The 26,807-nt window shown below is 38.6% G+C and overlaps 1 protein-coding gene across 1 annotated transcript in view; it reads right to left on the reverse strand.

Annotated features, from left to right (window-relative positions):
* The window catches only part of OVCH1 (ovochymase 1), an 84,101-nt gene that overhangs the window by 52,039 nt on the left and 5,255 nt on the right, over positions 1-26,807 (reverse strand). Inside the window, 16 exon segments of the mRNA XM_070270346.1 lie at positions 433-628; positions 1,085-1,157; positions 6,083-6,263; positions 6,724-6,817; positions 7,199-7,265; positions 7,306-7,396; positions 8,905-9,033; positions 10,535-10,628; positions 11,347-11,477; positions 11,570-11,725; positions 12,928-13,061; positions 18,599-18,686; positions 19,436-19,476; positions 21,089-21,360; positions 23,212-23,363; positions 24,003-24,098. Coding sequence (XP_070126447.1) covers positions 433-628; positions 1,085-1,157; positions 6,083-6,263; positions 6,724-6,817; positions 7,199-7,265; positions 7,306-7,396; positions 8,905-9,033; positions 10,535-10,628; positions 11,347-11,477; positions 11,570-11,725; positions 12,928-13,061; positions 18,599-18,686; positions 19,436-19,476; positions 21,089-21,360; positions 23,212-23,363; positions 24,003-24,098 — 1,995 coding nt within the window.

Consider the following 26,807-nt stretch of genomic DNA (forward strand, 5'->3'; position numbering starts at 1 on the left):
TTAAATGGTTGAAAAGAAAATCCAAAGAAGAATAATATTTCATGGCACAAGAATATTTTATAAAATTTCAGTTTCATGAATGAAGTTCTTTTGGAACACAGCCACATTCATTCTGTTACATAATGTCTATGGCTGCTTTGCACTACAACGGCAGAGTTGAATAGTTGTGAGATAGACTATATGGCCTACAAGGCCTAAGAAACATTATCTGGCCCTTTATAGATCTAGCCTACCTATAATTAAGTCACCCTGATGGAAAAATATTAAATAGCCCCTTCTGTAATTTGATGAGCTATTACAGCTAAATAAAACATGGTTTCTATCTCTCAGAAGGAAGAAGGGCTAAAGCAGATAATGCTTGATATCATTTCCATGACATATTCTCCAAAATATCAACCAGCAGTATTGTTTGCACAAAAGTAAAGTGTTTACCTTCACTAATGCATCCCCATCCAGTCACAGCACAGATCTCAGAGGAAAGCAGAGGCTCCACGCTGTGTGGGAGACATACTGGTCCCACCATGGAGTTGAATTCCAGGGGAGAGCTCAGTTGTATAAGGGAGATGTCAGAGTCATAGGTCAGTCTATCAAAGTCTTCATGGACCATGATGTCCTTTACACGTCTCACCTGTATCATTGCCAAGCAATCGAATTACAAGATAAAGCCAATGAGTCAAACTACTTCCTTGCATAATCGTCCAAAATAATCTTAAATCTCTACATTTCCACACCTCAGCCATGAAGATGACTGAGGTTTTATTTTAAATTTTAAATTTTAAAGGGCAATCTATGTTTATTATTTGCAGGAGGCCAAGGACCGCTTTCTGAAGAGTGGAAGTCCTGGAGAAAACAGATTATGTGTACTTGGGTACATGGACCTAAATTTGTATTTCCTGAGCAAACTCACCTAATTCTCACATTAAAATGTGATCTCAAATGGTATCTTTAAATATTGGTATTATATGATAAAGTGTAAGGGGGCACCAGGAGATTAATACATTATTATATATTTTAGCTAAAGGTATTCCCTGGGATGCGACAACACTCAGAGTACAGGCAGATGATCTTTAAAAACATTTCTCACTTGCTCAGTTGATTCTTTCAGGGTTCTGTCATGGTCCCCAGCAACAACGGTCCAGAAAAGTGGATTATTTTTTCTGGAGAAAGAACAAGCAAAAGTTGACATGAAAACACATTTTTGGGGGCTGGCCCCATGGTCTAGTGGTTAAGTTCAGTGTGCTTTGCTTTGGCAGCCCGGGTTCAGTTCCCAGGTGTGGATCTATACCACTCATCAGCAGCCATGCTGTGGTGGTGACCTACATACAAAATAGAGGAAGACTGGCACAGATGTTAGCTCAAGGCTAATCTTCCTCAAGCAAAAATAAGAGTGGCAACAGATGTTAGCTCAGGGAGAATGTTCCTCAGCAAAAAAACCAAACATATTTTTCACCATTTGGTCTAACCCTGTCTGGCTCTAACAAAATGCACTGTTCAGTTCAGCCAGGTGCCACCCTGGTGCCTTTGTGTAATCTCCTACCTGGGAAGGCACATCACACCACCTGATCTACCTAGGGAGAAGTTCTTAATTGTGTATCTTGCCCCCTTCTTTTGGTAAAATGTCTTTGGAGCCCTTATCAAATATCACCAAAGGCTGTTTTTAAGTTGAGAAGGAAAAAAAGAATAATTAGAGCTTATTTTAATTTCACAGTGATATAAGAACATGTGAAAACAAATTACTTTCATAATGAGGTAGCTTCTGGTCTATGCTTTACTGTTCAAAATAGCCAAACATTATATTACAGGAATATATCTCAAACTGTCATCTTTTATCAATCACCAGGATTGGTGAAACTGAGGTTAAAAAAAATTTATCAGTTCAAAGATAGGTAAAATTCACCTATAGTGTTAGAAATAAGGGCACTGATTCCTTTGAGGGGAATGATGGTTGGAAGAGGCCTGAGGGCAGCTGCTGAGTGTCAGCAATATTTTTTTCTTGATCTAGGTGGTTACATGACTGTTCATTTTGTGAAAATTCCTCTAACTGTATACTTAAGATTTGCACACTTTTGACGTACTTCAAAAAGACGTTTAAAAACTTGAATCAATATCCATTAATTTGCCATCAAGATCTCCAGCTGAAAAAATATCCAAGGAAAGAGGCCCTCAATTGCCACAAATATACTGCCACTTTAGCTTGGAGATTAATTTTTCATTTTTCAAAACTGTTTCTTCAAGAAAAGTAAAGTTATTGAAATGATTTTTCAACACACTTTATTCAAAGGAGAAGTTCCGTAATTACACATAGGCATCTTCTCTCTAATCATAACCATGCTCATTTCAATTCCTTGCATGATGAGTCTGGCTTATTCATGGGTTTCAGTATGCCTTTATTAGGGGAGCTAACTCAAGCAAAGTGATTGGCAAGTACCTTACAGATGGAATGATTCATAATGGTAGCCATTATCATTGTTATTATCTGCCATCAACTCTAATGGAAGGATTAAACTTTATTCTCAAAGTCACCCTCTAAATTATTACTAGGTAGTAAAGAAACATTTCTTAAAGCCCCTCGACTTCTTTCTATAGGGGATAGTGCCCATAACACAATCAAATAATAAAAATCATGGTACACTTGATAATGTAGATCACGATTTCTAGTGAAGTTTTATATGCACCGTCCTCCAATATCCTTTATTTTAATTTGGTAGAGAACACTGTGAAAAAAATCACATGATAAAGCACCATCCACTGTGAGGCAACGAAGCCTGAGATTTTTCCAATAGTGGGATTGTTACTGGTGCCCTGGGTTCTTGTCATCACCCAGGATAGAAATCAAGAGAGATAACGAGCAGGAGTGAGGAGTTAGAAAGTTTACCAGCTTGTGCACAAGGGAGCCAGTTGTGAAAAGTAGAAGAAGGGAGAGAGAGAGGCAAGTGGCTCCCTGAACAACCAAACTATCAGGCTGTGGCAGAGGATGCATCTTCCATCATGGCATGTAGAGGTGGAGTTGTGTTTGTGCCTGCACTGTCTGGCAGCATGTCACTACTTGTGTCACATGTATCATTAGCATGCTAGCTCTCCACCCCTGGGTGTGATTTTTACTATGGTAATAAGGCAAAAGATCCTTTCAGCCAACTCCTGGGTGCCAGGGCACATGCATAAGCCGAGGAAAGTCCCAAGGCTGCAGAATGTGGATCTTGGTGGTCGCTATCTGATCAGACAATTAAAGCATTCTTAATATTGATTACTTCCAGAGAGGAGGAACAGATCAGTGAAATAGAGTAGTTTAGATTTTACTTGATAACTTTCTTTAAATGCCTTTTTCCACAATCATTACTATTAGGGAAAAATTTTTAAAGAAATCAAGAAGAGTCACTGATGAAATTATATACAAATTCTTCTTGTGGTTAACTTCAAGGGCTCATAAACATTTACAGCTGTGTTTAATTCATCTCAATTGACTCATCAAGTTGAATATTCCACCTTGTGAAGAAAAGTTTTGGTATGGTCTATATTTCACTGCAAGGTATCATGGCCCATCACATAAATTCAAGAATAGACTATACTATTTGACAAGGGAGTCTGCCAAAGCTTCTTCTGCAACTCTGGCATCAATATTAATATTTTTATTTTCCAATACATTAATTTTCACTAATTAGTCAGCTACTATTGAGGCTTATTTTCCATGGTACTTAAAAATGCACATTGATAGAATTCTTATAAAATGGACTTCTCCAAGAGAGGGTGGCTAGAATGAACAATGTCATACTGGATTGAGTTGGAAATATCCACACGAACTCATGTGTAGCTTAAAATACATACAAATAGATAAATATGCTTATATAAATGGGTTAGTATGCACACCTATATTTTCTAGCTGTCAGCTAAGACAGCCTAGAAGCAAGAACACCCTAGTAGCAACTAGTATACCCAGCACCCAGACCTTGATTTTTCATACCATTTTCCAATAAAATGAACCAGGGCTCACTGGAGAAGTGGCTGATTCTAAGACTGAGGAGGGAATGTATAAGACGAACCTGGAGCATCTTGCAATGTCACAAAAGGATGGGAGCATGTCAAAAAGACAAGAAGCCAGGGGCTGACCCAGTGGCACAGCGGTTAAGTTTGCACATTCTGCTTCGGCAGCTCAGGGTTTGCTGATTCAGATCCCGGGTGCGGACCTACACGCTGCTTGTCAAGCCATGCTGTGGCAGGCATCCCACATATAAAGTAGAGGAAGATGGGCATGGATAGTAGCTCAGGGCCAGTTTTCCTTAGCAAAAAGAGGAGGATTGGTAGCAGATGTTAGCTTAGAGCTAATCTTCTTCAAAAAAAATTAAACAAAAAAAAGACAAGAAGCCACACTGAAAGTGCTCACAATGGTCAAAGCTGGAACAAGTTGAGCAAGAGAATAAATACTTAGTATGTAGAAAATAAATATCCCTGAGTCCATACCGATACAAAGAAGTGATTTAATAAAAGGAGAAGAGACAAGCCTCCCATACAGAAGAATTTCAAATAATTTATGTAAATAATCCTTGCTTAAGGAGGTGGAACTTAACGCCCAACCCCTTGAGTGTGGGCTACCCTTAGTGACTTGCTTCCAAAGAGTAAGTATGGAAAGGGGGAAAATGCGACTTTACAGTGGAGATACCTGGCAAACTCTACCTCCGCCAGCGATCAAGGTTAACATCATCAGTGGTAGGTCATGTTGATAGCATGTACCCTTGATATGATGTGATAAGAATGGCACGTAACCTCTGTGGTCTTCCTCCCCCAAATCCATAATCCTAGTAAAACCATGAGGGAAAAAATCAGACGAACTCAAATGGAGGGACATTCTACAAAATAGCAGATGAATACTCCTAAAAACTGTCAAGGTCATCAAAAACAAGGAGAGTCTATGAAACTTACAGCCAAGAGGAGCCCAAGGAGACAAGACAACTAAACATAATGTGGTATCCTGAACGGCAGAGGGAACAGCAACTACAACGACCTTGAAACAGAAACAAGCAGAGTGTGTTTGAGGAATGGGACTGGCCCACCGTGAACAAGTAGGGGAGTGGTCAAGACGGGATCAGAGAGACAGGGAATGGCTCTTGACCTTGGCTGTGTTGGAATCATCTGGGGAGTACTTAAAAATATGGTGTCCAGAATCTACATACAAATGATTGACTTAGTGTGGACTGAAAATAAACTAAAGTTACACACACCCACATGGCTTAATCTATATAACATGTTATGAGAATAAAAGCAAGTCAGAGAAGAATACAAACTACAAATCTTTTACATTAATATCAAAACCAAGAACAACCAAACTGTTTTTAAGGATTCATAGATGATAAAGCAAAAAAAAAAAAAAAGAGCAAGGAAATTATGAATATAAAATTTAACATAGTGTTTACCCTGTGGAGGGGCACTAAGGAGTCTTGAAAGGTAGGCTTAAAGATCCCTCCTACACTAGGTAAGGGGGACAAAAGTGTACATTTACTAACTATTCTTTAGACTACATATATATTATGTACATCCTTTCATATCATGGCATAGCTCACAATTTTAAAACATTGAAAAAGTAAACCAAAATTTTAGTTCACTAGTAGTCCAGGGCTCTACATTATTGTGACCATATTTTAAAAGCAACAAAACTAAACCTCCCCAGGGGAAGGTGTACTGCGTGGTGAAGCATCTGGAATTACTGACAAACAACAGAATGATGAGCATTTAGCTTATAGATTAAATTCAAGTGCAAGGGGTCTTCAAATATAGAAAGGACTGTTATGTGAAAGAAGAAATAAACATAGTTCTTGTTTTCTGGAACTACAGTAAATTTATACCAATAAGTTTAGTCTTGGTCTCAACATAACAATCAGAGATGCCCACAAAAGGGATGAGCAATTTCAAGATCTGATTAGGTTTTTCCTCATTAACATTATTTAGAGGCTAGATGGTTAGGCAAAAGAAACACTGAAAGGAAGATTCTTGCTTTAGAATTAGTCTGGATGGTTTTAGTAGTTAGACAATGTATTTATGTCCTAGGTATGGTCTATAAATACATCAGTAAACTAACATCACTTTCACTCACAGTTGCACACAGTGGGCTGCAGTCAGAATCCAAACTGGGTTGATGATGGCACCTCCACACTGGTGAGTGCCCAGAAACCTCAAACCCACCTGCCACGGCCAACAGTGGGGGCAGGCTTCTTCCCCTCCTGCAATTCTTCTGGAAAGCCACTGGGGACTGAACGGAGGGATACCACAGACACCTAGGGCAAAGAAGATGAAACGAATGACCCATCCAACTGAAATAATTAAGAACACATTCCTCCTCCAATGCCTTGCCATAGCCAACAGTGGTACTTCGCAAACACCAGATGAGCTTTATCAAGATGTGGATTACTAAGACCCACCTCCGAGGAACCTGATTTGAAAAGTTTGCCTAGATGACTCTGCTAATCAATCAGGTTTTTAGGTACTGGCCTACAGAATGATATTTATTCATTCATTTAACAAATATTTATTTAGTGCTTGGTACTGCCAGGCACTGTTCTAGGCATTGGTGATATATCAAGTGAATAGAACAAACAAAAATCCTGACCCTCATGGAACTTATATTCCAGTAGGAAAATTTTGTCTGTTAGCAAGGCATACAAGTTCTTCATTATAAGTCTTCATTTTCTCTGTCTTTCTCACTGTATGAAACCATTTATGAATCCTCAATCGTACCAAATTCACAGCATCTTAATGCTCTTCTCTTGTCTGGAATACTGCAGGGACTCAGCCCAAGTGTATCTTCTCCATGAAGCCTTCTCTGACTTCCCTGTAAGAGGCAGACATTTTCTCCTGTTACAGCTCCCTGTACAACTTTCTACTACAGCCCATCAACTGGACCTTTTTCAATACATGCAGACAGAGCGACAAAAGATCATAATTATTTAAACAGATACTTTAAATTATACGGAAGTTAAAAGTTCCCAGTTGAAAAACAAAACAAAAACCTTTGCCTCTTTGCACCTAATGCATAATCATAATAAATACAGAGTCTAGGAAGATATTATAAATATTAAGTTTGCACAGGGGTAGATGGGGACAAAGGATTGCTCTCTGTGCCCCTTTCTTCTTATCATAAAGCTTATTTCTTCTTCCCTCTATTTAGGAGTCTATTTGCAAACCCAAAGAAGATCCTGGAGATTTCATGGACCTGAATATAACACTCATTCTTCTTCACTGTGGAGTCAATGTAAGATAAGGCCTTTGAAAGGATATATCTAATTAAAGAAGAAAGGAGATTGCACAGATATTACTCACATGGCCATCAGCTCACCATATGGAATAGGTTTTGCAGGAGAAACAGGATTGGTTTTGGCAGGTGATGTCGATCCAATTTTGTTTAAAGAGTCTGTAGGGGAAAAATTTCTTTAATTGAAAATATTTAGAGTAGTCTACACTGGCTGATCCTGCTTGCTTACCCTGGTCAATCACCAAACCACTCTAACGTAGATCTCACTAATACTACCCATCAAATGCTAAATGCCAGGTCCCACAGATGTGATTTGTCATTTCTCTCTTAACATCCCTGTTGCATCTGACCCTTTTAAGCCTCTCTTCCCTCCGTGGCTCTGTGAAGTTACTCTCTTGATTTTCTTGATATATCTATGGCCATCTCTTCTCAACCTCAGTCTTTTTTTCAGGATCCTATTCTTCAGCCTGAAAGATATTCCACAAGGCACGGTTCATAACCCTACTTTTATTCATTTACATATATATGACTTCCAAATTTTTCTCTTCAGTCTAAATCTCTTTCCTGAATTCTAGATCTAGGACTGCTAGATATCTGTTTCTGGAACTCCCACAAGCTCATAAAAATCCACACGTCTCAAATGGAACCAATTGATTTTATGTGTCTACACGGTCTTACATTTCTTTGTATCATTTAGTGACTCCACCATCCATCTAGCGACCTAAGCTAGAATTTTGAAAATCATGCTGGAATTTTTCTCCTTCATATACTCCTCATCACAGCATATATAATCAAGGAATATATCTAGAATAAATTCTTATAAAGACTTCCTCTCTACCCTCCTTGCATGGAAGTTCACCCCTAATCTCCATCTTCCACATTACTACCAAGGTTTGAATTCTGGCTCCAGAATTCTTTGCCAGTTATGCATCTTTGGGAAAGTTAGGTAACCTCTCTAAGCCTCTGTTCCCTCATCGGTGAAAAGGGCAACAGTGTACAAACCTCTTAGGTCTGTAATGAGGACTAAAGGTGATAATACATGTGAAATGCTTAGTCTATACCTGGTACAGAGCAAGGAATCAGTAAATGTTAGCTAGCTATCCTATCAATCTGGTACTTAAAATTTGATGTCCTACATCCATCATGATCCAATTCTTTGCCTTCTTTATTATTCCCTCCAAAACTTGAACAATGTTGAATTATTTGTAGTTTTCTGTACATCATCCATTCTCTTTCACATTAGAGTCTTTGCATACGATATTCCTTTTGTCTAAGTAAAGGCTACTTTATCTTCTAGAATGCCTAGAAACCCATTAATCCTTCAAAACCCTCAAACATCCCAAAACAGAGCCAGTCAATCTCATTTCTGAATTACAGCCTCTAATCTAAATTACCTACTTTTCATAGAAGGTGCTTGGAATCTGTTTCGATCATCTAGTGGATGTAGTTTCTTGGCATCACCTTCAGTGCTAGTTAAAGAACATATTCCTGGGCCTCATGCCAGATCTATAGAATCTAAATCTTTGGGAGTACGCCCAGGAATCTGCATTTCTATTTTGCCACCTACGCAATTCAAGCACCCTAAATTTAGGTAAACATGCTAAATTATCTTCCCTATAACCATTTTCGTAAGCAAAAATCACTACTGCACAAGTGTTCATACTCACCTGAGGGCAGACAGGTGAATCTAGCCTTGAAGCCTCGGAAGTTATTTTCACCATCACTTTTAAAATGAATGACCATCATGTCACCAGGACTGAATACTGGAGTAGGGCTCAAGGTTCCACAAAGTTTAGCTGTAAAAGTTTTAGGGAAGTTTGAATTATACTAAAAATCAGAAAACACAGGTAAAACATCATCTAATTAATTCTTTTCAGCCACTTTGGTTCTCTTCAGCTTTGGTTAGTAGGCATACCCTTCCATTTCATGTAGGAATTAAACACTAGTTTCAAGATAACAATGTACTGTATTTTTATCTCACAGAAAAAAGTCTACAGATACGGCAAGGACATTTGATTTTCAGTAGGCATAGAAACTTCAATTGATTGTTAATTTGCAGACAGTGAGGTGGGTAACAAAATCTCAAACTCGGCATTCCCCCTTCCAAACAACATGGCGGCATTTTAAGTGAAGAGGTAACACCTGAATCTGCTTAACCCCACTTTGTACAGGTCTCATTCTGCTGGATCAACACATTATGCTTCCACTCACCTGTCCTGAATATCCAAATAAACATTCTGGACCTATGTTCCATGCCTCCAACCCACACTAACACTTAACTGAGGGGCAAATAGAAGGTGTTCAGGAAGCGACTACATGGCCAGAAGGGATTTGTATTTTAGGAAGACTAGCCCTGAGCTAACATCCGCCATCAATCCTCCTCCTTTTGCTGTGGAAGACTGGCCCTGAGCTAAGATCTGTGCCCAGCTTCCTGTACTTTATATGTGGGACACCTGCCACAGCATGGCTTGGTAAGTTTGCATAGGTCCATGCCTGGGATCCAAACCGGTGAACCTGGGTTGCCAAAGCGGAGCATGCAAACTTAACTGCTACACCACCAGGCCAGCCCTGGAAGGGATCATTTTTTTATACTCAGCAGATTGGAAGGTCAAAACTGACAGTATATTTGAAGTTTTAGTTCAAAAAATTAACTTTTTAGAATCAAGTAGAAATTACAGCTTTTGGTCACTTGTTTTGATTACTTTTCTTGGACGTAAGAATGAAAATATTAGCAACTGAATGGATTAATACAGGAAAAAAAGGAAGTTTAAAATTTTACTTCAAATAACCGCCAAAAATTTACTCTGTGTTATCATTTTTCTTGTCCCCGGGTCTCCCTTTTTACTTTTCAAGTATTCTGAAACATTCTTCAAATTTTGCATGTTTCTATTAAAAACTTTACCGGTGAATCAGTTGCTGGCTCGTGGGTTTTAAAGCTAAAGTTTTACAGCATTATGAGTTTCCAGTATAAGAAATTCACATCCTACTCTACACCTCATGTTACCCAATGAAGTCAGCCAATGCTGCAACTACTGTCATTCACCACATAATATTTCAGTCATATATGCATATACGCATATACGATGGTGGTCCCATAAGATTAGTACCATATAGCCTAAGTTTGTAGTGGACTATACCATGTAGGTTTGTGTAAGTACACTCTGAAGTTCACAGGACGACAAAATGGCCTAATGATGCCTTTCTCAGAATGTATCCTCATCAATAAGTGACACATGGCTGTACTGTGGTTAGTGTCATTCTTTTCACATTAAGTTTAAAGGACAGAATGTTACCCACCTAACTCTTGCTCCTCTTCAGGATCACCATAAATCACGATGGCATCATAAATACAGTTTTCGTTAAATTCAATAGCAAGGTCCTCAAATGCCAACTGCACAAATTATAAACATAACCAGAAAAACAGTCAAGGAAGAGAAGAGAGAAACTTTAAAAGTTTTTCTCTGCACATTGAAAAGTTCTCAGTCACACTCTCATATTCCGTTGATAGAGGTGTAAACAATTGCAGTCTCTTTAGAGGGCAATTTGGCAATGAAGTCCAGGTTTAAATGCACAAACCCTTTGATCCAGAAAGTCCACTTCTGGGAATTACATACATTCACATGTGTGCAAAAACAGTGACAGAGGAACGTACCAGCATTGCTGGTATGAACAGATTGGAAACGCACTAAAAGTCTGTTAGTAGGGAACGGGTTTAAGAAATTGTGGAACATCACACAATGTAATTTTATGTCATTGTTAAAAAGAAGCTCTGTGGGCTCATCTGGAAAGATCCTTGAGATTTTTAAATAGAAAAAGCACTGCCAAAAATGCTCAAAATATCTCTCAGGGGATATTCCAGAAACTTATCAAGTTTGCCTCCAGGAGGTAGGATGGGCATAGGAAGAGAAAAGGCTTACTTTTCATCGTATTCTCTTTTAAGCTGCTGAAACTTTTTAAACCACAAACGAGGATCCCCTTTTAGAGAGGAAAAAAATGGCAAATAGAAGCTTCCAGTCTTAAGGGCAATTTAACATTCCAGATGAAGCGTGTTCTGCCTTACTAACACAGATAAGTTCTCCATGAGGTGAATAGCTTCCTTATTTGCTTACCTTTATAACGTGATTCCCTGGAGCATGAATGAACCAGCGACACCTTACATTCCTGGGATACAAGTCAGGATAATTGGCAGAATGAATCGTCCCTTCTTCTACCAATACAGCCGCACTCCTGCAACCTGAAACTATGGAAGTGTTGGGGAAATCCAAGGGGAATGGCTAAAGGCATTCCCTCTTCCTCACCCTCATATCAAAGAAAAACAGCAGGGAATTAAACATCTGAAATACTTCCCAGCTTCTGAGTTCTTCCGTACAGCAGTAAAGGTGAGCTCGAAGCCACTGCCGCTGTTTTCTGTATCAGACACAAATGTAACTACGGCCTCGCTGTTCTCTGTCAGCAGTGGTGAGGGTAATATGTCTCCACAGACCTTACCTGAAAAGCAAAAGAAGTTGAAATAAGATTACTAAAAAGTGGTGGAAACAAACTTATACACGTCTGTTTTCCTAATATTATCTTCCATGAACTCTCCGTTCTCAACACACCAAACTATTTAGTGGTTCCTTTAGTCATTCCACACTCTCTGCTTCAGTGACTGTATATTACATTCACTTTCTCATACTCAACCTCATGTGTCCAAATTCTACTCATCCTTCAGGGCCCAGCTCAGAGTCCAGCTCTCCAAGAACCTTCCCAGACACCCACTGGAAATAGGAGCTACCTTTTCTGAGTCACCGCAGCACATTTCCTATTCTACATCACTACCTACTCTGTGGTACACCTTTAGTAACCTCACCAAATGGCTCATTAGAGCAGAGACTGCTTTGACTCTATATATGTCCAGTACTTGGTATGGTATCTGGTTTTTGGTTGATTTTTAACAAATGATTGGCATAAAAAATGATTACTAGATAAATAGCAGGCCTGAAGCATGAAATGGTTTAGTCAATAAATATTATAACCCTTAGCACGATACCCTGTCTATAGCATCCTATCAAATATTTGTGAAGAGATATTTGTCCTAACCACCTGCCTCATGGAGACCTGCAGACCAAGACCTATACCAGCTCTACAGACTATTATGCTTAACACATAATATTTCAATTAAAGTAGATATATCAGTTATGCTTATATAGCTTATGAGGTACTCAACAAAATAAATGGCATGGAATAATCTATTGTCATAAGAAAAAAGAACATTACAAAACAATGTAAAGTTCCGTGTGTTCCTCTAATATATATAAATGAATATACAACAAAATGTTAACAGCATTTATCTCTAGGCGGTAGGATTAGGAATGGTTCATTTTCTTCCATTTGTTCATTTATCTTTACCAAATTTGGCAAACACGCACCCGCTTTTGTGATAAAAATGAAAAAAGAGACATTGCCTTGAAAGGAAGTTTCTGACAACTGAGATCAAGTTCACTCAATCCTGTTATTAAACTAGAGAAAGCTCAGTCCATATGCTGGTCATTGGTTTCACTCTTACCACACACACTCCCACCCCTGCAAGAAGGGCACAGTTTGTAAGATAAAATAATCATCCTGTGTGCAGAAATCTAATTTCAGATCTTTCAGCAGCTCTGGGGTCAATACTCTGAAATGACAGATGAAAATAAATGTAATGCACTTACTAATAAGCATTCCATTGCTTGATTGTAAAGATACATAGTCATGGTCACATCCAACTTGATTTTCTATGTCTAAGCTTGTGAATTTTATCAGGATAATTTTATCTTCTGGTACCATTATTTTCCAGATACATAAGCTAGATAGAGGAAGGCAGGGAAAGTATAATAAATGGCAGAGTCGAGCGTGACAAATAAGGTCTAATATCTGGGTTTTAGCTCATAACTCACCAATAATAAACTTTCTACAGGATATTAGAAAATGAAAGGCAATGGAAATTCTCTATGTGAGAATAATTTGTTTATGTTCAAATAGCTGGCATTTATTCAACAAATAGAGGAGTATTAATTAGAGAATGGCCAGAGAACACCTTCTAAATTTCATTTAGTTATAAAATGCTAGAATTTTGATCTATAAATTGAAGAAAACTTAGAACAGAGAGATGAATCTTAGTTATTAGTGAAAACTGAAAATTCATAATATTCATCCAGAAGTTGAATTATGGCTTATGGATTATCGATTGACCATGCAGCATATGTTAACCCTAACCAGCCACATCCTCCAAGGTCAGCCTAAGTCATAGTCCCTGGGGTTGCAATGTCATCTCTCTAACGCCCAGGAAGATCAGCTGTGACCTCTTACTAACATCTTTAGAAACATGTCTAAACATTTTGAAAGTATTCTTACATAATTTAACACATAGTCCTTTACCTTTATTTTCCTCCATGAATTCATATTATTACTCAAGAAAAGAAATCCTAGTGGGCCATAAATCCCTAGCATCTTCCATGTCTCACATTCATCCGAGTGCAGAGCAATCTTATTTGGAATCTAACATGTGAGAATGACCTTCTTTCTAAGACTCAGTAGTCTTTATCAACAACCTCAGACCTGTTAACAGCCCCACTGCCCTCTAAGTAATAAATGTTCAGGACTGTAGGAATTATCCAGCTCTTTCATATCCAGTTTCCAAAAACCAAACGCAACAATTCTTCTTACCAAACATCACCTTAACCAGAAACTCCTTGCTTTTACTCTTTTCTATTCAAGTCCATCATCCTGAACATAGATGTAAAAATAGGCTGCCTAAAATATTGTTAACATCACTTTCTAAGCACTTCAATTTAAATAGCAATACGCTGCCTAAAATATTATAAAGCTCACTTTTTTTAAGCACTTCAATTGACAAAGCACTCCACATTCATCATCCTTCTGGAGACTCATCACATCTCTCTGAAATGGACAGGAGAGAAATTACTCGCCTTTCTCCAAATGGGAAAACTGGCGTTGATATTAAAGACTCATCACATCTCATATAATAGGAAATAGGGTTTAGGCTTTATGAATTCCAAGGCCAGTATTTTCTCCTGTTTTCATCAAGTTATTTTCTGCCTCAAAATCTCTAACTCAGAGATGGAAAATAGATTTCAAATCATATGCCAACCTTGATTTATTGGTAGCAATCACTGCATTAAAAAGGATTCTGAGGTCTAGTCAAGCTAAGCGAATGAGGACTACCAAAATTAATCATTGATTTATTCATTCAAATAGCTATTGAGCATTTACGATATGCCAGGCACTGTTCTATGATCCAAGAAACACAATGTCTCCCATGGGCCTGGAAGGAAGAAGGTCACCTGAGTGCCATGTATCTGCCATTTCTGAGAGTCTAGCTACCATCAGCCAGAATAAAGATAGGCTCGGAGGGACTGTATAACTGCCTGCTCCTTCTCTACGCTATCTCTTTCTCTCTTAGCATTAGCTAATTAACTCCATTTGGAATTTACAAGACCCTTCCACCATTCAAGGCTGCTTAGCATGCTGGAGAGTCACTAAGTATGCGAACTGGCTCCATACTTTATTAACATATCTAAAACACATGTCTTTTCACGTTTGAACACTCTAAAATCATAAGGATCTTACAACGGAGTGTTAGAATTGTTAGACGTGGACTGAAAGAATTCTTTCAGAAGGGACTTGTATTTGCTTTGGCCAGTCACCTGGGGGCACTCTCAACTGCATACTGCTTAATTTTCTGCTTGAAGAGTTTGGGACTACACTGGTGGTGGGAATTTTAGACTGTAGACCTACACGATTCAAATTTTCAGGGAGGATTTTTATCCCTCCCTACATCCAGTGCCAAAGTTGAGGCACGTAACTTCCCACGTGGGTGGGCTTAGGCATTGCTTAGCCTTACACTGAAGGTACAGCCTTTGGTGTCCCAGCTTTATATGGAGATCTCCCAATCTTGGGTATTTTGTTTTCTTTATTGGTGGTACATAAAATAATGATGGATTTTACAACCCATTTCTTCTAGACTTGTTGAAATATCATACATACAAATTCATACTAATATTGAGTTGAAATGTTGCCAAAAGTCTTATTCTCTCTAGTTGACTTATTACTTTAGCCTCTACAAGCTATTTAATATCCTCTTAACTATTTAATCTCAACTTCATGCCCTAAACTTGAAGCAATTGAAAACTTTTAATTACTAGAACAGCATCTAGTGTAAATTCCTTCAACTGTCCTATAGATTACCTTAACATTTTTGGTTGCTTTCCAGAAAAGAAATTATTCTTCCTTCCTTCCAAAGCTAAACCACCGTTATTTGTTGTGTTCTCATCAAACTTCCTTCACAGATATGTCTTTTTTTTGGCTTATCACTCTTACTCTCTCTTCTGCCCATAAGGACAGTTACGCCTACCCTTCTACACAACAACAAAAACAAAGCCCTGCTTCTCTTGACCCTACTACCCTATTACCCTACTAGCCCTATTACCCTAAAGCCACGGTCTCATCATCTTCTTTCTCTTCACTGCTTAACTGTCTTCCTTGTGTCAAACAATGGCAGCTCCATTCTTCCCATAGGTCAGAAAGTCTCAAGTCAATCATAAGTCTCCCTCTCTTAAAACCTAAATTTTCAACTCATTAGTAAATCCTTTGGTTCTACCCCTTCTCACCACCTCTACTGTTACAAATCTGGTCAAAGGCATCATGCTTTCCTGGGTTATTGCAGTAGCTGGTCTCAGCTCTTGGTCTTGTCTGTCTACAGTCTATTTTAAACACAACAGGCAAAATGATCCTTTTAAAGTATGTTAGATCATGTTCCTCTTCTGCTCAAAGTTCTCCAGTGACTCCATATTCTACTCACAATAAAATCCAAAGTCCTTCTTATGTCCTTTAAGTTGGGCCACTACTAATCATGACCACTTCCCTTCTCTCTCACTTAGCTCTAGCTCTCTGATCTTGCTGTTCCTCAAATATACTGAGTTTCCCTGCCTTACACATGCTATTCCTTCTGCCAGATTGTCCCTTCCCAAGATGACCATCTGCTTCCCTCCCTCACATTATGCAAGTCTTTTTCAAATACCATTTTTATAGCGTGGTCTTCCCTGACCATCTTCTCTAATATTGCACAACCCAGCACTCTCTATCCCTCTTTCTTATTTTTCTGCATAGAACTTACCACTTTCTACTATTATATGTGACATTACTTATATTATCGCCACTCTCCACCTTCCAACTTGCCCCACAAAGGAAAGCATTTTTGTCTGTTTCATCCATTGCTATATTACAAGCACTTAAAATAGTGTCTGACACATCTTAAGGCCTCAATGAATTTTTTTGGATTATTTGTAGAAGAAGAGATACCAAATCTTCAACAATCACTTAACCATTATGAATATAACGTTCAATCCTACAATTCTACTGCATCAGCTCCCAAATTTTGAATTGCCATACTGTTGGCATTTTATCTGAACTCATTTTGACACTTGAAATATCTGATACTACTAACAGCCCCTTTGTCTTGAAAGTCTTTCTTGCTGAGATCTCTTCAATACTTCATTGTCTAAGCTGAATCACAGGTTCTCTGTGTTTGAGGATAAATTGCCTGTCATCTGCATGTCCCTTACCTGACATTTAAATGCTTTCTAGAATCTCACCCATAGCCATCCATGCTCTGCTCAAATACTCACTTATAAAGGAAATTCACTATCTTTTGAGGAAGGGCATTAAGTCTCAGAAATCTCTCAAATTAGAAACTACTTTACATTGGATTGTAATCTGCCTCCTCCTAACATCTACCCTCTGTTCCTTGTTCTCAACTCTGCCATTAATTCTGCTTCTCTAGTCGCCTTTCAGATAAATCAAGACAGTTCCTTTCTCTTCTCAAGTCTTTTCTGGACTGAAAATATTCCTAGGTCTTTCCACTATATCTCCCAAGACACTGTTTTGAATTTCTTTCCATCTTGGTCATTATCCTTCAAGTAATTTCCAGGTTACCAACGTCCCTTTCTAAAGACTGTATGTACCTAGTGACCTCTTTCCTATTCACTCTGCCCATGACTCTAATAACACAGGACTTTCTCTCTTGTTCTGGATGCTATACTTCTCGAAGTTTAAGCAAAGATGACAAGGGCTTTATTGGTATTATATTATTACCAGGTTAACTCACAGAAAGTCAACTTAGACTCTTAAGCCTTTTAAATGTGGGCTGCAATTAAACCACATCATTTCCATCCTATACTCCTAACAAATATTTACATTCATTTTATATTAGTTTTGTAAATTACAACCCTTCCACCATTTTAGCTTCCAGTTGCCTATGGTATAAAGTCTGAGCTTCTTCACATGGAATTCAAGGTCCTCTACAACTAAGGCCTTACATTCCTTTTTATGTTCATGGTCCACGGCTACCCCAGTTCTTATTTACATTAACACTGCTCTCCAGCTGCACTGGGATAGACATTATCCAAACACCCCTGATAATCTCCACTTCCCTGACATTGCTTACGCACAATTCCCTCTGCCTGGAATGATCTGTAAAAATCTCTTAGATAGTACAGCTACAAAAGACTTAAGCTAAAAATCATAACTAGCCTTCAATGCCTAGTTTCAACACCACCCCCTTCACTAAATCATTCCTACTCCCTACCCCTCCCAACCACAGTACGCACCACCTCACAAACACTGCAATGGGAATTGGTCTCTCCATTTTCTGTAGTACCAACACACCTGGGTAGTGTGGATTATAAAGCTTATTTCTTCTTGTTTTATAGTATAGTTATTTTTGTCCTGCTCTCTCCTCCTATAAACTCATTATGATCATAAACTCATAGAGCAGTCATCTGCCTTTGAATACCTTTCAATGTCCAATATAATTTTAAAAATGAATGTAGAACGCTTAATGAAATGAAATACTTGCAAAAACTAATTTCTAAAGTTTAACGATATCTTTAGCCATATAGAGAATGGGGTATGTAGACAAATGTCTAAAGATGCTGAGGCTTATAGATCATGAACTATTTTCCATCTTCCAGGCAACCCTTAAGAAAATATTACCATTATTATGAAAATAAGTGGGACAGGATTAACCACTAAATTCCCATAACAATCTCACTACCAGATGCTGTTAATGTTAGGTATTTGAACACGTCAATTCAGGTAAGCTCTAGCGGTGTTGATGTGTTGGTGGTTTGTATTAAGGGGTATCAGAAATACCAATTAGCAAATATTTGCCAACCAAAATATATCAGCTGAAATATATAGACTTTTATATTAGTCAAATAAAGTAATTGAGATACTAGATAAAATTGCCAAAACATAGCCCATTAAATGGTCTGATTTAGTGGGGGGCGGATCCCAGGAATCATTCCTACCTAGGATACATACCAATTATGAGAATAGTTGCCTGCTTTAGAATGGGGGCAATGAATCTTCCCACTTTCTCCAAACAACACTGTTCCCTGAGATCTACAATCTTCCAAAACATAGAAAAAAAGTTGATTATTTATGTCAGCTATGGAAAACATTTCAAGACATACAGTACAGAGTCAGCTCGATGCCATACAATTTATATTATGTAATTTATATTTATGGGAATGGATATATTTTTAGGTGTTCTGACCTAGACATTGTATTTGCAGACTTCATTAGGAAAATTTCTAAATCATGATGTTCTTTTCTTTCTCTCTTTCTTTTTTTCCTGAGGAAGTTTAGCCAACCCTGAGCTAACATCTGTGCCAATCTTCCTCCACTTTATATGTGGGCTGCTGCCACAGCATGGCTGATGAGTGGTGGAGGTCCGCGCTCGGGATCTAAACCCATGAACCTGGGCTGCCAACCTTAACCACTATCTTTTTTTTTTTTAATATATAGCTTTATTAATTAACCATCTGACATCCTTTTACAATACTTTTTCTCCTACTTTTTTTTATTGAGGTATAATTGACATATAACATTATATTTGTTTCAGGTGTACAACATAATGATTCAATATTTGTATATATGGCAAAAGGATCACCACACTAAGTCTAGTTAACATCCATCACCATACATAAATACAATTTTTTTCCTTGTGATGAAGACTTTTAAGATCTACTCTCTTAGCAACTTTCAAATATGCAATACAGTATTAACTATAGTTACCTTGCTATACATTACATTCCCATGACTTATTTATTTTATAACTGGAAGTTTGTACCTTTGGACCCCCTTCACTCATTTTGCCCTCCCCTCAACACTACCTCTGGCAACCACCAATCTGTTCTCTATCTATGAGCTTGATTTGTTGTTGTTGTTTTTAATTCCATATATAAGTGAGATCTTACACTATTTGTCTTTCTCTGACTTATTTCATTCAGCATAATGCCCTCAACGTCCATCCATGTTGTTGCAATGGCAAGATTTCATTTTTTTTAAATGGCTGAATGGAATTCATAAAGTTCTTTCCTTTATGTGAGTTCTTCCAGTTGAATATTTATCCAATTTTCTCAAACCATGAATCATGAAGCTTTCACATTTTTAGTATGGAACTAATATGGTGTTTTCCCATCTCTAAGTAGGATGTCCTGAGTTATAATAAAACACTTTTGTATAAAGATACTAAAGTAAACGTACACAAATTTTAGCAATGACATGGCAAGTCTCTAACATTCATTCAGAAATTCCAGATGCCAATGTCACACTTTAATTGTAGGAAGTTGGAATAAATAGGTAACTAGGGGATGAGAAACTTAGAAAGATGACCTTAAATGTATGTTATTTAAATAAATTACTTGTCACATTCTGATACTCATTTGTCTGTGGAATTAAAGATTATTGCCTGATTTCATTGTCCTTTTAGAATATTATCATTAACCTTTTGTCCATGACTTGTTAACCTTTTTAACCTTCTCTTCTAGGTGATGAAAATTGAATAGAACGGCCACCAGGAGAGAATTTACCCTGCTGTAATGGCAATGAACAGAACACTTTTACTCTGAAGACCAAATGAAAGTGAGCTGAGAGCCTGCTCTAGTCTGAGATAACGCTGGTGTTCAGCTGGACCAACAGCAGCAGAGCTTCTCAAATCATCAGCTAGGTGGCTGATCTTGGACCACAATGAAGGGGGGATGGAGAGAACGCCGTGTTCTGTGCTCTAGCTCCCAGTCTTTAAAAAATTTGGTTCTTTTACTAAATTATTTATTCTTGTAACTTGTGTATCCTTATGCCTCTTTATTCTGCAGAGGCTGCCCCCTGTGCCCTTTTCTTATGAAGATGCTGCCCCTTGGCACAGCAAACCTTCTGGTCCCTCAGGACTGAGCCCCTGCGACCTCTCCCTGGTGCTCTTACAGCTCTCTGGCTTATCTGCACTTCACCTTTCCTCACAACTGTCCATTTGCTTCTCTGTCTCCCTGAGTAATTGGAAAGTTCCTCGAGGGCAAGTTTGGCATCTCTAGACTCATACTTGTCCAATCTAGATTTTAGTGCCACAAAACGAAAATAACTCTCCAAAGCCCCCCTTATTTTCCCACTGTCACCAAGTAAAATTATCCAGGGTGAATGGAAAAGGCAGAAGAGGAATGATTTATTCTTAGCGCTCTTAAGTAGTTTACAGGAAAAAAAATATGTCAACTGGATAAATGAAGAAAGAATCCTGTGATGAGTCTATTCTCAAAGGCTATTTTCAAATCTCATAAATACAAAAAAAAATCTCAGAAAATCTACATGAACATAAACTTAAAGATGCAGTTGATGTTCAAATTAATAAATTCAAGATAAATTGACAAATATCAGTGCTCGTGAATTCTGAGATAGAAGTTTATATACATTGGTTTAGGAATTAGACACCAGCTATATTCTTACTTTGTTATAAAGCTTAGTTCTGATTATATCTGTAACATATCAGAGAAGCTCCTCTTTAAATAAGTATGATCAAGTTTTGACTTGGAATGAAACGAGGAAGAATTCACAGAAATTACACCCACTGTGAACATGTTCTGAGTGATGAAATCTGTCAACTCAAACACCTTGGAGAAAATGCCAGGCGATGCTCTTCTATGGTTATTTCTTAAAGGAGCGCAATTGCTAGCACAAGCTCCCCAGGAAGTTATCCCAACAAGGACCCAGATTCCATTGTCTCTTCTACAAACAAGTGGACTGCCAGAGTCCCACTTTTATAGCAGAGAAAGGGAGAAAATTTGTGAATATTCATAAGTTAAAAATATTTTAGCAGGTCCACAAATATCAGCATTCATCTCAAAGAGAGAAGAAAGAGCCCACTAGTCATTGTCCATCAACATTCTTTCTGTCCATCTTTTTGTTTCTTCACCATTAGTTTCAAGGTGCAGTCTTTTTACCCAGATGTAACTTTCTTCCACTATTGCTTGCAATCTTGTCAAGCTAACACTTAATTTCTCTCTCCCTCCTACTTTTTTGGGAACAACCATATAGATTCCAAAATCAGTGAAAGGAGAAGGGGAAATTTACAGATATATGCTTCCACTATAGCTGGTCACCCAGAATTGCTGGGAAAGACTGGGTCATATCCCAAGCCTACAGCATCAGTGAATAGAGTCCCCAAAGTCAATCAATGGCTCAAGGCTCAAGAATACCTGGTGTGGGAGCAATAGCCTGTGTGCCCTTTAACAGTCATCTGTCCTTGGGGCCCCTTGTCTAGGCTACGCACCAGCACTTACGACGATAAGAGTCCCGGACTTGGCCAACCCAGCTGTTTATCATGGGATAGTTAGCACAAAGACCGTCATGGTCTGAGGGAACATGGAGGCACTCCAAGGGGAACTCTGCTTCTTGGAATGCAGGTCATACAAGGACAATCCCCCTTGGCAAGCAAGCAGCCAGTTCCTCTGCCTACTTAAGCAAGCTTCTCTCAGGGGGCAGTAGTGGGTGCACACTTCCATCCAGCAGGCCACCACCACACATTCCCTCTAAGCAACTCTCAGTAAACCTATATGTCTTGTTTGCCATCTCCAGGTCTTTTTTTTTGGTCTCTCTGCAACCTATCCTGCACTGTGCACTCAACCGGGCATGCGGCCAAACACCTGGGAAGCCTAATTTTGTCCCAGAAGCTATATGTAAAGGACTGTTGGCTCTCACACTAGAGGATAAGGAACCCACAATTTCAGGATCCTTTCTTTAATTATCTTTCCAAATATGCTGCTTTGAGAACATGTGTCAATTTTGTGTTGGATTAAACCCTCCTCAAAAGGCATAAAAGTGTTTGAGGGCTTCATCCAAAAAAGGATCGCTTGAAAAGGATGCAGACAAGCCAAAGCACCCTTGTCCTACTTGTGTTTCAATTTAGAAAGTGGTATAGGTGTAAATTTCTCTCTCCTCCCTCCCAAACTCCTCCTGCACCTTGTCCTGACACCCCCTAGAAGAAAAATCATAAATTTTTCCAACAGATAATTTCAGGGAGTTTCCCATAGCAGTTTCAAGTTGCTTGGCTTTCCAAGTAAATTATCTTCTCTACCTAAAACTTAAAATGCACGTCTTTCGCAAATTGGTCTCCCTTTCCTCTCTATATCTTCTAAAGGTTAGTCCTCTTTGTGATGTTGTTGTGTTAGACTTGGGAGGCCATTGTCATTCACAATATCTTTTACCCAACAGTTAGTATAGCTATGCAATCTTTGGTCAAACTTTGTGTAAGCACTGCATTCTGCACTAAAGACTGAAAAAAAAAAATAGCTCACAATGTTTAACAAAAGGTGGAATAAAAAATAACTCACAGCTGGACCTAATTAGCTTGCCAAAGTTGTCACCTTGCTTGATTGAATTGGGTTGGAAATGTTGAAATTTTCCTTGCCTCCTCTCCCCACAAAAAATGAGGTGTCAAAAAAAAGAATTCTCTCAGCCAGGTCAAGAGAACTTTTTCAGTAGAAGCCAGGTGGACAGATGCAGGAAATGGGAATTTTGAAGTAACTCCCCAAAAGCAACTCTTAGGGAAAGGCAGAATCCACCATCACCCACGTGTTACTGAGTAACAGCTGATTTATGCTTTTTACCTGGCAGGCATGCTTTTCCCCATCAAGGAAACTGGCACACAGCGTGGTCCTTCCTACCGGAGGAAGGTTCATATCCTTGAGCACAGCATTACACGTTCTGTCATCCAGGATGGGAAGTTGCACTTCTTGTAGGACATTTGAATATTCTTTTGCTGTGGAGAAAGGACAGTAAGTGAGTCAACAGCTGTCCTTATTGAAACAAATCAATAAGAGACCAACAAGTTTAAAAACTATTTCAAACAGATATTTAACCAAAATGTAGAAGTCCTTATTTTTTTAGGTGTGAATTATATTCTTCCCCCAAATCACATATGAGATGAGGACACTTTTTAAAAATTCCGCAGATTTTTAACATAGGCAATGGTGATTTCTCTGAATATATCCTTGAATATTTCCTTAAGAGGAAAACTTTAGTCAACAAAGCAATATTTTGTAAAATTTCTTTACTTTAAAAAAAATTAAAGTATTAATGATAAAGAAGTTTAACTATGATTACTATTTCCTGACTTCCCTTCTGCTGTATTCTTCTTCATCTGTTATAGTCATCTCCAGTTCTTTTATCTGAGATGCCTAACCAAAAAGGCAGCAGGAGGTGTTTTATGTAAAACATTAAGTATAGACTTTTCTATGTCGAAAACAACCAGAAATCTTCACTGAGTCAGAACTCAGGGGTTAAAAAAAAAAAAGCCCAGGATAAATGTATTACTCATAGCCAAAAATAATTCCTGCTTCCACTGGGCATACAAAGGGGCCTGGAAGAAATATTATTATATTCTTTTGATGCCTCTTACTCTCTGAAATCCTGCCCCATCCACTGGCCATGCAAAGAATCCCTTCTTCAAATTGGTCATCTCTGTGGGGAATACAGATCGGCTGAACAGCAATGCCTGAAAAAACAACAATAACAAAAAATCACAAGGTTCACAGACAAGTGATGCTAAAAATATTTGGAAAGTGATGTCTGCTTGATTTCATGGCTTCTACACTTTCTTCCTAAATGAAATATTGACATATATTTTCAAAGCTCTCCTCTCTCATAAAAAACTATTTCATATTTATAGAAATTTGAAAAAAAAATGCAAGAAAAGTAAAATAAGGAAAAAAATAACCCATTGTTTCACATACCACAATGACTCCCACAAACTACTAACATTTTAGGGTGTGCCCTTGCACTTAAGGGCCAGTTTTTCACTCAGTAATAATTGATCACTACTATAGAGCAAGCACTCTTCTAGATCTCAGAGAAAAAAAAAATCCCTGCCCTGGCAGAACTTACACTTGTGTTTGCGGGGAGAGGGAACACAAACAAGAAAAATATAATTTAGTTGTTAGGTAATATGTGGTCTGGAAAAATCAGAGCAGGGTAAAGAAGACGAGAAGTCTGGGGATTAGGCAGGATACATAGGAGATGTAATTTTAAATATGGTAGACATGGTAAGTCTCACTGAGCAGATGACATTTGAGCAAAGCCTTGAAGAAGCTGAGGAAAGGAACCGTGCAGTTATCTGAGTGGAAAGCCTTTGAAGAAGAAGAAACAGAACAGAAAGTCCCATCAGTGGAATCATGTCACGCATATCTGAGGAACAGTGGGGAGGCCAAGACGGCTGGAGCAAGTTAAACAAAAGAAGTTTAGTAACAAATGAACATAAAAGAGGTTAAACATATGGCTAGGAGGAGGGAGAAGTCAGTTGATAAGAATATTGATTTCCATCTGAGAGTAGTGGAAAACCACTGAAGTGTTTTGACCAGAGTGACAGAATCTGGCTTACATCTCAAAAAGTATTATTCTAGCTGCTGGGTTAAAAATTAACATTAGGGATGCAAAAGAGGAAGGTGGAGACAATTAAAGAGACCATTAAAATTAACTCAGGCAAGAAATGATGGTAGCCTGTAACGCGATGGTAAGAGTAGAGAGAGTGAGGCAGAAGCAATAGGATTTTTTGGATGGATTAGATGTATAGTGAGAGAGAAGAAGAGTGAAGAACGAGTGCAAAGTTTTTAGCTTAAACAACTGGAAGGGTAGAATGGTCATTAATCAAGATGGAAGGCTACGGGTAGGATGTCACGCATAATCAGGATTTTGCTTTAAACATGGTGAGATGCCTATTAGCTATCCACGTAGATGATCATTAGGCAGTTGGCTATATGACCCCTATTTATCACAGCAGTATATACAATACAAAGAAACCTGGGCTAGATACATAACATTTGGGGAAATCTTCAAGGAAATGATGTTTAAAGCCTTGATCCTGGATGAGGATCACTAAGGGAGTGAGTTCCAAGAGAGAAGAGGTCCAAGTGCTGAGACCTGGGACACTGGAATGATAAGAAGTCACAAAGAAGAGAAGGAACCATCATAGAAGACTAAGAAAGGGGGTAAAAGGTATAGGAGGGAAACCAAGGGACTCCTGGAACTCAAGTGAAGAAAATGTTTCCAGGACAATATGCACAGCTCTGTCAAAACTCCCATGAAGTAAGCTGAGGATTGAGAATTCACCTTTGAATTCAGCAACATGGAGGTCATAGCTGACTGTGACAAAAGCATATCTAGTGGGGGTGGGGGGGAGTAAAAGTCTAATAGACTCAGATATCCAACAAATATCTCAAACCTAATACATGTAATTATGAGAACTAAGCAGAGGAAACGGACATACCTAACATAGAGGGATAGTCAGAGTTTTTCTATGAAGGGGAGCAGAAAAAAAAATCAATAGTTTCCTTTGATATACAAATCTAGTTTGAGTTATTCTCTCTCAGTATTTTGATGATCTTGTTCCACTGTCTTTTGACTTTCATGACTGCTGTTGAAAAATTAGCTATCACTCTAATTATCATTCCTTTTTCAGTAATATAGTTTTTTCCTCTAGATGTTTTTTCCCCCAGAGGAAGATTAGCCCTGAGCTAAGATCTGTTGCCAATCTTCCTCATTTTTTTTTTAATTTTTTTTTTTTGAGGAAGATTAGCCCTGAGCTAACTGCTGCCAATCCTCCTCTTTTTGCTGAGGAAGACTGGCCCTGAGCTAACATCCATGCCCATCTTCCTCTTCTTTATATGTGGGACGCCTACCACAGCATGGCATGCCAAGCAGTGCCATGTCCGCACCCGGGATCTGAACTGGCGAACCCAGGGCTGCTGAAGTGGAACCTGCACACTCAACCGCTGCGCCACTGGGCTGGCCCCTTCCTCATTTTTTTTCTTGAGGAAGATTAGCCCTAACATCTCTGCCAATCTTCTTCTACTTTACATGTGGGTCACCACGACAGCATGACTGATGAGTAGTTTAGGTCTGGGTCTTGGATCTGACCCTGCGAACCCAGGCCACCAAAGCAGAACGTGCCAAACTTAACCACTACGCCACAGGGCCGGTCCCTCCTCTAGATGCTTTTGAGATCCTCTTTTTGTTTTTAGCATGCTACCATTTCAGCACAACATATGTAGATGTAAAATTATTTTTAGGGGCTGGCCCAGTGGTACAGCAGTTAAGTGCACACGTTCCGCTTTGGCAGCCCGGAGTTCCCTGGTTTGGATCCTGGATGCAGACATGGCACTGCTCATCAAGCCATGCTGTGGCAGGTGTCCCACATAGAAAGTAGAGG

This window comes from Equus caballus, chromosome 6 (assembly GCF_041296265.1).
Source record: "Equus caballus isolate H_3958 breed thoroughbred chromosome 6, TB-T2T, whole genome shotgun sequence".
Classification (NCBI taxonomy): Eukaryota; Metazoa; Chordata; class Mammalia; order Perissodactyla; family Equidae; genus Equus; species Equus caballus.